The sequence below is a fragment of the Marmota flaviventris genome, chromosome X (assembly GCF_047511675.1).
Source record: "Marmota flaviventris isolate mMarFla1 chromosome X, mMarFla1.hap1, whole genome shotgun sequence".
Lineage (NCBI taxonomy): Eukaryota > Metazoa > Chordata > Mammalia > Rodentia > Sciuridae > Marmota > Marmota flaviventris.
Window position 1 is genome coordinate 52,765,015 of NC_092518.1, and position 14,067 is coordinate 52,779,081.

The 14,067-nt window shown below is 37.9% G+C and overlaps 1 protein-coding gene and 1 pseudogene across 1 annotated transcript; both read left to right on the plus strand.

Moving 5' to 3' along the window:
• Positions 1-7,462: 7,462 nt before the first annotated feature.
• LOC114081500 (eukaryotic initiation factor 4A-II pseudogene) lies at positions 7,463-8,967 on the plus strand (annotated as a pseudogene).
• Positions 8,968-11,844: 2,877 nt separating this feature from the next.
• Magee2 (MAGE family member E2) lies at positions 11,845-13,416 on the plus strand. The gene has a single exon (XM_027922977.2). The coding sequence runs from the start codon at positions 11,845-11,847 to the stop codon at positions 13,414-13,416; it is 1,572 nt and encodes a 523-aa protein (XP_027778778.1).
• Positions 13,417-14,067: the final 651 nt, after the last annotated feature.

The window sequence follows — 14,067 nt, forward strand, 5'->3', positions numbered from 1 at the left end:
TTATAAGAAAGAGCAAAATATATTAAAAGTTTAATTAATTTAGGTTGTGCCTTATAAATTATTTTGGAAACAAACTAAAAGTTCAACAATTTTCAGCTAGGGACCTAACATATTATGGTTGCTTTCTCCTCCACATATCACTGTCTATTGCTGCAACATTTAAAACCCACCCTCATGCATTCTCCTACATGAAAAAGAAATACCCTTTGATTTTTTTGCTCTGTTATGAGCCATACCCTACACAGATGTTCTGGAGACTTCCATAAATCACTCTAATTGTTTGTTAATGGTTCATAAATAAAAAGTAAAACTAAAATTGTCAAAAAGGTATGTTGTCATAAACTTAAATTAACACTCAAAACATAAGCTTCTCAAAGAAAACTTCATGAGAGTACCCACAATAGCAGAGATAAATTAGCCACCATATTAAACTGCGTATATATGGAGAGACAGATAGATAGATAGATGTTAATATATATATTAACTAACTGCCCTGGACTTTACAATTGACAAAACAAACAAATATATTAATTTCAAATATATGCTTTTAGGGTAGTGTGTGGCTTCAGAATGCTTTGGAAACAAAAGGATTTCTCAATTTCAATTGGAGTCCCTGTTTTACAAAATGGATGACAAATGAGAGAACTTTTAGATTCCTTGCCTTTGCCCAAGGAAATAGCTGAGTAAAAATAAAAGGTCATTCCAAAGACTCAGAAAGTCAAATCCTTGGAAGGATTCAAACGGAATTCAAAGAAGTTTCTATTAACTGTTTTAAGCCTTTGATTCAAAAAAGGGAAAGAGGTATCAGGATAATATTGTGTTTTTTTTTTTTTCAGAAAAGCTAACTGGTAGCACATTTAAAATTGAGTTCGGTAAAAAATCTTCACGAGGGACTGGGGTTGTGGATCAGCGGTAGAACACTTGCCTAGCACATGCAAGGCCCTGGGTTTGATCCTCAGCACCACATAAAAATAAATAAAATAAAGGTATTATGCCCAAATACAACTAAAAAATAAATATTTTTAAAAAAATCTTCATGAGAGTATCCACAATAGCAGAGATAAATTAGCCACCATATTAAACTATCAGTGGTAGGTGCATTTTAAAGGTATTACTGAGATGTTTCCAAAACATCTTTTACCTGCTAGCAACTAAATCCTGGTAAAATTGTGCAGATAGGATATGGACAGTATCCAGAAATTTTGTGACTCTATGAATACCTCCAAATTGACTTTACACAAGGTGTCCTGCAATGGGCTATAAATATTCTCTTTTTTTGTTGTTTATTATCAAGGTGGATGAAGCATTTCCTTACTAGATCCCTGTCACACACACAAAAAGGAAAGACTTGCTTTCATTTTTCCAACTTGGAGAATTCCCATTTTTTCTCTCTAATGACAAAATATTTTATTGGTATTTTTATTAATGTTAAATTTCTTTTTATGGAGAGCCTTCCATAGTATTTAGGAAAAGTAGAGAGAACTATTGGAATTCTAAAACTAAAATTGGCAAAGCTCTCAGAAACTCTGAAACTTTGAAGGCCAAAATATTGCTATTAGCCTATGACAATGAAATTGAACCTCTCTAGGACCAGAAGGTTTTCTCCTACTGAGTTAACAATAGATTGTCTCATGCATTTGAGAATTTCACATCCAATCTCTGATTCTACCCTATTACAGGTTTATGTGATTAAATACTCATACAATATGTTCAGCTTTATCACCGATAGGCACAAAGTACATTTACAAAATACTCCCCAAATAGAACCTGCATAATCTATAACCTGGATATTTGCTCTATTCAAGTGGAAATCAGAGAAAAACTGAGTTTGAACCTAGCTGGAAAAGACTTTATCAGGTACTGCTAACAAGTGGGATAACAATAAAACTCTAAGGCATAAACCTTTGCCTAACAATAAAACTCTAAGGCATAAATTTTTGTTTGTGTTTCTCAATTTGAAAGATGTATATCACTTCCTCTTGACTACTGAGATCTTAAACTGAGGATTCTTAGGAATTCTTCAGAATCCTGTGACTACAGGAGTGGACTTGTTCTGCTCAAAACAATGGACTAAGCTTCTGCCTTCAGAAATGAACAGTTTCTGCCTAAGTCAATGCAATAGGTTTCATTTTTCAACAGTCTTCTGAATATTTGCTTTACTACTAATCTTACTTTTCCTTATCTCCATCCTTTGTATTTGGCCTCATATAATCTCCTCTGTCACTTAAGAAAAATCGAAATTCTCCAAACTTTTGTTACTCTGAATTTAACTGGTTTCTGGATGTGACATATTTCACCTGACCCTGCTGATATATATATAGATAGACAGAGATAGAGATATATGCAAATACTTCTAGCTGCTCCTACATACTATAAGACAAATAAGACATGATCACCTGGCTCCTATATAGACCTAGGTAGGTTTATTGTCTAGATTTTATAATATAGGATTCTGAATTCAATAATTGTTTAATGACCAATAATCATTTTTTTCCTAATGATTTTTTTGTTACAATTAATTCATGGATCCTATCCAGACACTTAAGTGCTATTGCTCAACTCTAGTCAAACCAGAGAATTCAACTCACCCTGAAACAAACGGAGTAGGAGTAGAACTGAGTAACCTGAGTAGAACTTTAAACTACAGTCTCTAAGCTCTGACCAGCAAACTCTCAGCAATGTTGAAAGGAAATTATCATGGATTAATCTTGACCTTGTCTGCCCTTGGATGAAAGGGGATACAAAAAAAATTAAAAAGGCTGCCCCTGACATTCAGTGACTAGCCTGGTTTACTATCAGGTAAGCCCTGGTGTTTTCCAGTTGAACACGAATAATTTTAGAAATAATCAACTTCAGACAAGACTATTCTGCAGCCCTGGTTGACAAGACAATAACATAACCACTTAAAAATCAGAACTGAACACAGAAAACCACATGAAGCTTGTCTAAGCCATAAAATTACAAGACATCCCCCTATTCTGATCAATATGAGTGACTGTCACTTCTTTACCAATTATATTCTTAGCCAAATTCAAGGCTTTCATCCTTCTAGATAAGATTTATTAAGGAACCCAAACAGATGTTATTACTTTCTGACAGTCTCAATTTAGAGTTGAATACTTAATTTCCTTTAGATTCTTCCCCAAATCACATATATGAACCCAAATCCTACAATAAGTCCTTCTTACACCCGGTTACTCAGACCATTCTCCATGTGGTATATTATCCTTGCAATAAGTAATAAGCCCACCTTGTTCAATTATAGGTATGTTCTTGGTACTCTATAGTGGGACAGCATTTACATTCAAAAGCATTATTGAGGAAGATTAAAGAAAAAGATGAATGAGTGAGATACCATACTAATGGATTGGAAGACTCAATATTTTAAATATAATAATTCTCTTCAAGTTGAAAGGTCACAGTCAAAATTCCAAGGCTTTTGTATGAACATTGGGAATGTAATTGTAAAATTTATATAGAAATGCAATAGTACATGAATAGTCAAGACAATCTTGAAGAAGAACAGGACTGGAAGACTAATATTATCATATATTAATACCTATGGTAATATTAAAACAATGAGGATAGAGTGTTATTATTGCAAGAATTACAGCCTGACCAACAGAAGGACAGTGGTATATAGAAATAAACCCACACATTTTTTTAACCACATGAATGACAAGTGTGACACTGTAGTGCTATGATGAAAGGATGAAAATGTTTTAAAAAATGGTGCTTGATCAGTCGAAGATGGCATGACATTTGATCATTTACTATATGGTAAAAAAGAAACAAATCAAGAAAGCATAGAAACACCTCATCGTGGCCTTGGTGTAGGAAAAACTCCTTAAACATGGTCCCCAAATCATTAACCATAAAGGGAGCTAATTGATAAATCAGACTATACAATGAATAAGAATTCTGCTCATTGAAGAGAACATTAAGATAGTGAAAAGACAACCTATCTGTAAGAGAAGACATTTGCTATATACACATTTCACAAAAGACTTGTATCTATAAAATATAAAAACTGTATCAGTCAGCAAGAAAAAACAGACTAGTAGAAAAAATGGGCAACACACTTGAACATATACTTCACAAATGAATATATCCAAATGGATGATAAACACATGAAAAGAAACTCAATTCATTTGTCATCAATGAAAAGTAAATTAGAACCACAATATTACACCACCCACCAAAACAGTTATAAAGGAAAAGAAAGAAAATACCAAATGTTGTTTAAAATGTATAGGAAACAAAATCCTCTACTTGTGGGAGTATAAATTGGTATAACAGCTTCTGTAAAAACTTTGATAGTAGCTATAAGTATGCAGAATCTACAATCCTATGGTCCAACAATCATATTCCTAGGTGAGTACCACCATTGTACATGGGTGAATGGAAGTGCTTGCAAAAGTTCATGAAAATAAATGTACTAGAATGTTCATAGCAGCACTATTTATTTGAAAAACTAGAAATTATCCAAATGTTCACCAACAATAGAATGGATAAAAAAGACATTCTGGGGCTCAGTGGTAAAGCACTTGCCTCACATGTGAGGCACTGGGTTCGATCCTCAGCACTACATAAAAATAAAAGCATTGTGCTGTGTCCATCTACAAAAAAAGATTCTCTCTCTCTCTCTCTTTAAAAAATAAATAAAAATCAAAATAATGTATGTTCATCTACAACTAAAAATATTTTTAAAAGACATTCTGATGATGTGGTCACAAAATAGAACAATATAGATCAAGGAAAATGAAGGATGGACAACTATGAGCAACAATGTGAATGAATTTCATACACAATTGAATGAAAGAAGCTAGACATGAAAAATTATATTGCATCATTATAATATACAGAGCTCAAAAATAGGTAAAATGGATCTATGATGTTGAAACTCTTTTTACTCTTGGAGTACAGGGGGTTCCAATAAGTGGAAGGAGGTGAAAGGGGACTTCTGGTTGCTCATAGTCTTCAGTTTGTTGACCAGCTGTTGTTCATACTGATATATCCAATTTTTGAAAATCCACTGATCTGTACATTTACAGAATGCATTTATGCATTTTTCTTTACAAAAGGTTGGGGAAACAGTAGAAGGATCTATTTCAAAATGGTAACAGTAAATATATCTGGTTGGTAGGTACATGGATTTTTCTAAAAAGTTTTTTGACATATTCATGTATATTCCAACTTAATAATAATTAGTTCTTGCTATTTCAGCCTGAATTAAGTATTAGTGCTTAAAAATGAACTAAGTCTAATCAATTATTATTATTTTGTATATAAAGAAATATTATAAAAATTGGATTATAATTACCAAAAGCATTTTCCATGTAATTATAGTATCCCTTTGAGCACCAAAATGTAATCATACTATTCCTTTGAGTGCCAAAATCCCTTGTAAAAATGTTATGTATTTCCTGAATTTGAAATTATAAACGGACACTTATCTGCTTTCTTAAGTAGAAGTTATCTTTCCTTAATAAGTCTAGGTCATTAATGACTATACTATACAGTGAAGAATTGAAGGGCAAGTAGGATTTCTAGAGCCCTTGTTCTTGCATCAAATGTGCTAATATTACTACAATATTTTAATTTTAATGTTGGCTTTGAATATTGTTTCCATCTCTTTTCCTTTGAAGTGTCTACCAATTATCACTTGTATGTTGGTATGTTCTAACTTTTCATCCTTTTTAATTTTTTATCTTTAATATCCATGGTCCCAGGAAAATGAGTGACCAGTCTTGTTTGAAAGTGATAAAAAACAAAAGGTTAAATATGAGTAAAGAAAAATAAAACCACCGATGTTGTACTATAGCACACCCATTGAAGTGCCTACAATGTAAGCAGAATAGTAATAACTATGGCTAAGAACGTTGAGAAATGGAAACTCTCATACAATATTGGTGGGTGTATAAATTGGTGTAAGAATTTCATAAAATTCTCTGGCAATATCCATGAAAACTAAAATATATATATTTATGATCCAACACTTCCATTCAAAACTTATTTCCAACATAAATGTATGTGTGAACCAAAAGATACATTCAAAAGTTCATAACAGCATTATGTGTAATAGTCACAGACTGTAAACTAGGTAGATGTCCATCAAAAGTTAATGGAGTGGTCTGGGTTTGTGGCTCATCAGTAGAGTGCTAGCCTACCATGTGTGAGGCAATGGGGTCGATCCTCAGCACCACATAAAAATAAATGAAATAAAGGTATTGTGTCCAACTACAACTAAAAAAAATACATACATTAAAAAATGGTTAAGGCCCTGGGTTCGATCCCCAGCACCAAAAAAAAAAAAAAAAAATGGTTAATGGAGTAAAAGTATATTGTCATATAATGGTGAAGTATATAATACTGCTGCTATACACAACATGGAATAAATAACACAAAATAGTGAGGGTTTATTGGAAAGAAAGATACAAATAACTACATGCTGTATAATTCTATTAATAGTATTTAAATTTTGGATACAGGCCAAACTAATCTGTGATGCTAGAAGTCAGTTTCAGGGTTTCCTTTCAAGACAAATAAGAGGGAAGAGGTTGGGAGAAAATGCCATGGAGATTTCTGAAGTGCTGGTAGTCATCTATTTTCTCACTGGCATTGTAGTCAGATGGTATGTTAAATGTGTCATAACTGATCATGCTCTACTCATGATTTATGTATTTTACTTTGCATATTTTCCAGTAATAAACTAAAAATACTTCATTAAAATTATACTGAACATTGAATTGAGCCTAGTCAATTATTATGAAAAAATAGTCACATGTTTTAAATGTATAAAAATGTCAGAAATTATCAAAAGAACTTCAGAATAGAATCTAAAAACATCTTTTTTGGGGGGGGATACTGGGGATTGAACCTAGGGGAGCTTTACCACCAAGCTACATCACCAACCCTTTTTAATTTTTTGTGTTGAGACAGGGTCTTACTATGTTGCTTAGGGTCTTGCTAAGTTGCTAAGTCTGGCCTTGAACTTGCAATCATCCTGCCTCAGCTACTCAAGTCTCTGGAATTACAGGCGTGTACCACTGCACCTGACTGAAACCATCTTTTTACATTCCTATTTAAACAGTGTGGAAAACATGTATATGTTAGTCACAGTAGAAATGCACAGTAGAAAGGCACAGCTCCTTTGTTGTTCACTTAACAATAACTACAACGGTTTGGAGACCTGTAGAATAGAAATGGCTGAGGCCAGAAGTGTGGCTCATTGTGGTCAGAGAAGTGATTTCGTGGAAGGATGTCCTTAGGGATAAAGATGAAGATAGAGAGGTCTGGGACTGTAGCTCAGTGGTAGAGTTTAGCCTCACAGGTGTGAGACCCTGAGTTTGATCCTCAGCACGACATAAAAATAAATAAATAAAAACAAAGATATTGTGTCCATCCACAACTAAAAAAATATTTTAAAAAAGATGAAGGCTTTTTTTTTAGTCGGGCACTGAGTGGTTCTTTGGATCATGTCTGGTGGCTTCGCGGATTATAACAGAGAACATGGAGGCCCAGAGGGAATGGACCCCAATGGTGTCATCAAGAGCAACTGGAATGAGATTGTTGATAACTTTGATGATATGAATTTAAAGGAGTCTCTTCTTCAGGGCATCTATGCTTATGGTTTTGAGAAGCCTTCAGCTATTCAACAGTGAGCTATTATTCCCTGTATTAAAGATCCAAAAGGTTGGTCTGGGGATGTGGCTCAAGCGGTAGCGGTAGCGCGCTCTCCTGGCATGCGTACCGCCCAGGTTTGATCCTCAGCACCACATACAAAGATGTTGTGTCTGCCGAAAAACTAAAAAATAAATATTAAAATTCTCTCTCTCTCTCTTTAAAAAAAAAAGATCCAAAAGGTGATTCTGGCACTTGGAGACTATATGGGAGCAACTTGTCATGCCTACATTGTTCGAAATGAAATGCAAAAACTTCAGGCTGAAGCACCACATATTGTTTTTGGTACACCAGGGAGAGTGTTTGATATGTTAAACAGAAGATATCTTTCTCCAAAATGGATCAAAATGTTTGTTTTGGATGAAGCAGATGAAATGTTGAGCCGAAGGTTTAAGGATCAAATCTATGAGATTTTCCAAAAATTAAATACAAGTATTCAGGTTGTGTTGCTTTCTGCCACAATACCAACTGATGTGTTGGAAGTGACCAAAAAATTTATGAGAGATCCAATTCGAATTCTAGTGAAGAAGGAAGAATTGACCCTTGAAGGAATCAAACAGTTTTACATTAATGTTGAAAGAGGGGTGGAAGTTGGACACACTTTGTGACTTGTACGAGACACTGACCATTATGCAGGGTGTGATTTTTCTCAGTACAAGGCGCAAAGTGGACTGGGTCACTGAAAAAAAATGCACGCCGGGGGCTTCACAGTTTCTGCTGTACATGGTGACATGGACCAGAAAGAGAGAGATGTTATTATGAGGGAATTCTGATCAAGGTCAAGCCGAGTTCTGATCACTACTGACTTGTTGGCTCGTGGGATTGATGTGCAACAAGTGTCTTTGGTTATAAACTATGATCTACCTACCAATCGTGAAAACTATATTCACAGAATTGGCAGAGGGGGTCGATTTGGGAGGAAAAATGTGGCTATAAACTTTGTTGCTGAAGAAGACAAGAGGATTCTTTGTGACATTGAGACTTTCTACAATACTACAGTAGAGGAAATGCCCATGAATGTGGCTGACCTTATTTAATTCCTGGGATGAGATATATTTAAATGCAGTGCTCGCTGTTGCTGAATAGGCGATCACAATGTGCATTGTGCTTCTTTGGGAATATTTGAATCTTGTCTCAGTGCTCCTAATGGATCAGAAATACAGATTTTGAAAGCAAAGCGACATTAGTCATGAGCTCTTGTGAGGAAAGTCATTGGCTTTATCCTCTTTAGAGTTAGACTGTTGGGGTGGGTATAAAAGATGGGGGTCTGTAAAATCTTTCTTAGAAATTTATGTCCTAGTTCTGTAAAAATGGTTATATTAGATGTTCTCTATCATTTAATAATATACTTGTGGACTAAAAGATATAAGTGCTGTATAAAATCAGCCAATTATGTTAAACTAGCATATCTGCCTTTATTGTGTTTGTCATTAGCCTGAATAAAAGGCCTTTAAAATTGATTTTTTTAGAAAGCATTTGAATGCATTTTGTTTGGTATTATATTTATTCAATAAATTATTTAATTAATGCTAAGTGTGAACTGGACCCTGTTGCTAAGCCCCAGCAAGCAATCATATCCTAAGTAGGGTGAAACCCCCAGTAAAATTGCCATATTGCACATGTCTTAATGAAGTTTGAATGCTAAATAAATTGTATATTCTCTTTTTTAAAAAAATGAAGATGAGAAACAGGGACAAATTTGTTAAGGAGTTGAATGCTATGGAATGCTATTAGGATGTCATATCAGGTAAGATGCCTCCATTCAATGTTGTTTTTCTTCTTTATTAGGTGGGGAAGGGAGTAGTAGAAGTCCAACTCTGTGAGCTAGGTTTTTCTGGGGGGGGGGACTATATGTTTTCATTTATAACTGAAGGAAATAAAAATCCTCTCAGGGGCGGGGGGCTGGGGTTGTAGCTCAGTGGTAGCGCGCTTGCCTAGCATGTGTGAGGCACTGGGTTCGATCCCCAGCACCACATACAAATTAATAAAATAAAGGTCCATCAACAAGTAAAAAAAAATTTAAAAATACTCTCAGAGTTTTCCCCTGTGAAGCATCTGTCTAGGACAAGGAACATGGAGCCCTTCTGCTGATAAAGAAACACGAGAGTAAAAGACTATCAGATCTAACCTCAATCATACCTTTGCAGCAGCTTAAGAAGGTGCTGCTTTTCACAAGGTTGTCTTAAAGAATAATTAGCACACAAACCACACATTTCTATTTTATAGAGCATGCATATTTGTTTCTACAAACATATAAGACTTTAGTCCAGTCTGGCCAAATCCATGTTCCTAAACTTCCTCCTTTGCTTTTGTGGAATGTAACTGGTATCTAGAAAGTGTCCAAAATGTGTGACTGGCCCCCACATATGAAGGCCATGGCCTCTGAAATAATTCCAAGGGCAGGATCACTGAATGTAACAGCATTAATTACCGTCAAGAATTTAAGGAAGGATTTCCAGAGTGTCTGCAGATGGCAATCTTGTTTTAATTTTTTTTCTCTTCATAGTGCTCTCCTGCACTCCTTGACAGTTGAGTCCTGGATTACGGCCATGTTTTATTCCAACTATTTTGCTAGCACTCCAAGAAAATAAAGCATTTAATCCATCTTCCTGCCTAAAATGTTTGTATCATGTCTTCCCAAACACGCATGTGCACTTGCACACATACACGTACGTGAACAACTGCCTGAAGTAACAAGTTCTATTCTTGTGCTGCCATTCCCACCCTGTAGGACCCCAACCAGTTCTGATATACTACTAAATGAAGACTAGGAAATCCAGTCTTTCCTGTCTAGCCACCTTCATCATCATCTCCCACCCATCCTAGCTCTAGCCACCCTGGGTAACTGGCTGTATGCAAACTTACTTTGTACTTTCACACCTCTGGGCCTTTCCTGTTGATAGTTCCTAAGACTGGAATACCTTATAAACCATGAACCCTTTTCATCCTTTTCATCACTTAGAGCTCAACTCCTCTTTGAGGGTTTCTTTGCAACCACCCCCCAATCCAAGACACACCAGACTAAGCTGTAATTCATTGCTTGTTCCTTCTGTTTTTACTGTATGTTAGTTGACCCTACATGAAAGCACCTGTTTATATCCCTTTTATATGAGCTATTTATAACAAGTAGGGCTAAACACCCCTCTAAAGTCATATGGTATGAGAAAGTACATATGCTTTAGATTCTGACAGACCTGGTTTCAAATCCTGATGTCTTTCTCTTGCTGCCTTACTTTGAACACGTAAATTTACTATCTTGACCCAATTTCCTCATCTGTAAAGTAAGGATTATTAAGAGTAGGTACATCATAGCTAAGATGAAAGGATTTTAATGAGAAAAGTGAAGGTGCCAGGAACAGCACCTGTCACATAGTAAATTCTGCATAAAAGATTAGTGCTCATTACTATTGCCATTGTTTGAATGTATCCCTGAAAGTAACCTCTGTATGGAAAAGAATAATCATTGTTTGTCCTCTGATGTACCTCTAACACCTAGCACTGGCTTGGCATGTGGCACATGCTTAAGAAATACCTTTTCTGTGGGTAGATGAATTAATGAATCTATAAAATTATTATCATTGTTAACATCCTTCTCCTCCTCTCTGAATGTTCCACTAATTATCATGGTGCTTTATACCCCACAGAAAAATTTCAAGTGCAATGTCACTGAAACATCTCCTATCCCTTGACCCTTTTGCTTTATCTTTTATCCCCTTTCTCCCCCGCCCTCAGTTTTAGGGATGGAACCCAGGGTCTCACATATGTTAGGAAAGCGCTTTTACTGCTGAGTTATATCCCCAGCTTTACTCCTCTTTTAAAAATTCTCTTCTCTACGAAGTTCGTGTCCAGCAACAACCGCTTGGACTCGCCTCGCCTGCCCAGCAGGGGTTAGGGGAGGGAGTGGAAGACCGTGAGTGGGGCGTGGCCACCACGTCGCAGAGCCCGACTGCGCCTGCGTAGGCTGCGGCAAAGCTAAACGCTCTCAGGCTTGCGCTCGTTGCTGACTAGTGCTGGTGTAAAAAGATCGCCCTTCTTTCCAGCGCTCACTTTTGATCCGCCCAGCTCTCGGGTCTCGGCTTTGTGCCGAGGCGCCAACTCACCTAAGGTCCTCTCTCCGACGGATCGCTGACCTACCAGCTCCCGCTCCTGTCTCCTGGAACCATGTCTCTGGTAAGCCAGAATGCGCGCCACGGCAGCGCAGAGACCACTGCAGATTACAGCGACGGCCGGGGTGAAATGCAGGCTACTAACGCCTCCGGGCCCCCCACCTCCATGCTAGTCCCTGATACCCTCCAGGGCTCTCAGGTTCCTATGGACCCTCAGGGTGCCAGCGCTTCTCAAGCCACCCAGGACCCGAATGACATCGAGGTCCTCATCGACGAGCAGTCCCGACGTTTGGGGGCGCTCAGGGTCCACGACCCTCTAGAAGACAGGTCGATAGCTTTGGTGAATTTCATGCGAATGAAAAGCCAAACCGAGGGGTCTATCCAGCAGTCAGAGATGCTGGAGTTTCTCAGAGAATACTCAGATCAGTTCCCTGAGATACTCAGACGAGCCTCAGCTCACCTGGATCGGGTCTTTGGGTTGAACCTGAGAGTTCTTGATCCCCAGGCTGATACTTACAACCTAATCAGCAAACCGGGTCCCCAGACCACTGATCGGCTAGCAGAGACTCTGGACGTGCCAAAGGCAGGTCTCCTGGCCCTTGTCCTAGGCCACATCCTCCTGAATGGCAACCGGGCAAGAGAGGCCTCCATTTGGGACCTGTTGCTAAAGGTTGATGTGTTGGATGAGCCTCAGAGGATCAACAATCTCTTAGGGAACACAAGAAATCTCCTTACTACTGACTTTGTGCGTATGCGATTCTTGGAGTACTGGCCCGTGTATGGCACTAATCCCCTCGAATTTGAGTTCTTGTGGGGCTCTAGGGCCCACAGGGAGATCACAAAGATGGAAGCCCTGAAGTTTGTGGCAGAGGCCCATGATGAAGAACCCTGGAGCTGGCCAGAAGAATATAATAAGGCCCTAGAAGCTGACAAAGCCAAAGAAAGAAGCCAGGCTGCTGGCTTAGAGTTCTGGTCAGAGGACACTATGAATGACAAGGCAAATGATTTGGTCCAGTTGGCTATTAATGTCACTGAGGAGTTGCTCCCTATACATCAGGATGAGCTATTGGCTCACACTGGCAAAGAATTTGAGGATGTGTTCCCAAACATCCTCAGTCGAGCTACTCTAATCCTTGATCTGTTCTATGGGTTCTCTCTGATTGAGGTTGATACCAGTGAGCACATCTACCTCCTAGTCCAGCAACCAGAATCAGAAGAAGAACAAGTAATGTTAGAGAGCTTGGGGAGACCCACTCAAGAGTATGTGATGCCAATCCTGGGCTTGATCTTCCTGATGGGCAACCGTGTCAAAGAGGCCAATGTCTGGAACTTGCTTCGGAGATTTAGTGTGGATGTCGGGAGAAAGCATGCCATCACCTGTAAGCTTATGAGGCAGCGCTACCTGGAATGCAGGCCACTGTCCTACTCTAATCCAGTTGAATATGAGCTTCTCTGGGGTCCTCGAGCTCACCTTGAAACCACCAAAATGAAAGCCTTGGAGTACATGGCCAGGCTCTACAGAAAGCGACCACAGGACTGGCCAGAGCAATATAGGGAGGCCATGGAAGATGAGGAGGCCAGAGCCAGATCCGAGGCCACTGCCATGTTCTTCTTTGGCTCCATGTGAAGTTTGTAAAAGATGTATCACTATAGTTGAGTGGCATCAGTTAAAGGGGCCTTGAGAAAATGGGCATTGGGGCCCCAAATCAGAAGTTGGGGAGGGTTGGGGTAGGGAGTACACATTGTGCTTACTATCTGTGTTCCAGTTCTAATTGTATTTCCTTCCTTCTAATATACCCTAAAATTAGGTTCATGATCAATGTTTATGAATTGCTCATTTGCCTTCCCTGTTTTGTTTCAGTATAAAAGTTCAGACAGCTATGTAAAATGTACTGGTAATGTTTACATGTTTGAAATAATCAGTAAAACTATCAGGTGTAGAAGTTAAATAACAATAATAACACACACACAACACACACAAATACACAATACAAAAACACACAGCCACTGATCTGTGGTTGCCTTCCCTTTGTGTCTACTGTTGTGTGAAAAAGACTGCCATTTACCTGTATTTACTTTGTTGTTCCAGAGTGTAGTGAAAAATAAAAGTATAATGAATTAGATACCCTGATAATGCATTCATTTATTCTGTAAACATTTATTAAGCACCTGTATGCTCTGAGCACAGGGCTGTGTGCTGAGAATATAAGGGTAAAGAAGACCCAGCTGGGCCCCAGAGCTTAAAGTAGAGGAGCCATGGAAATAAACAGCAATTACA

Coding starts and splice junctions, on each gene's coding strand:
- Magee2 (XM_027922977.2), top strand. CDS start 11,845: ATGTCTCTGGTAAGCCAGAATGCGCGCCACGGCAGCGCAGAGACCACT.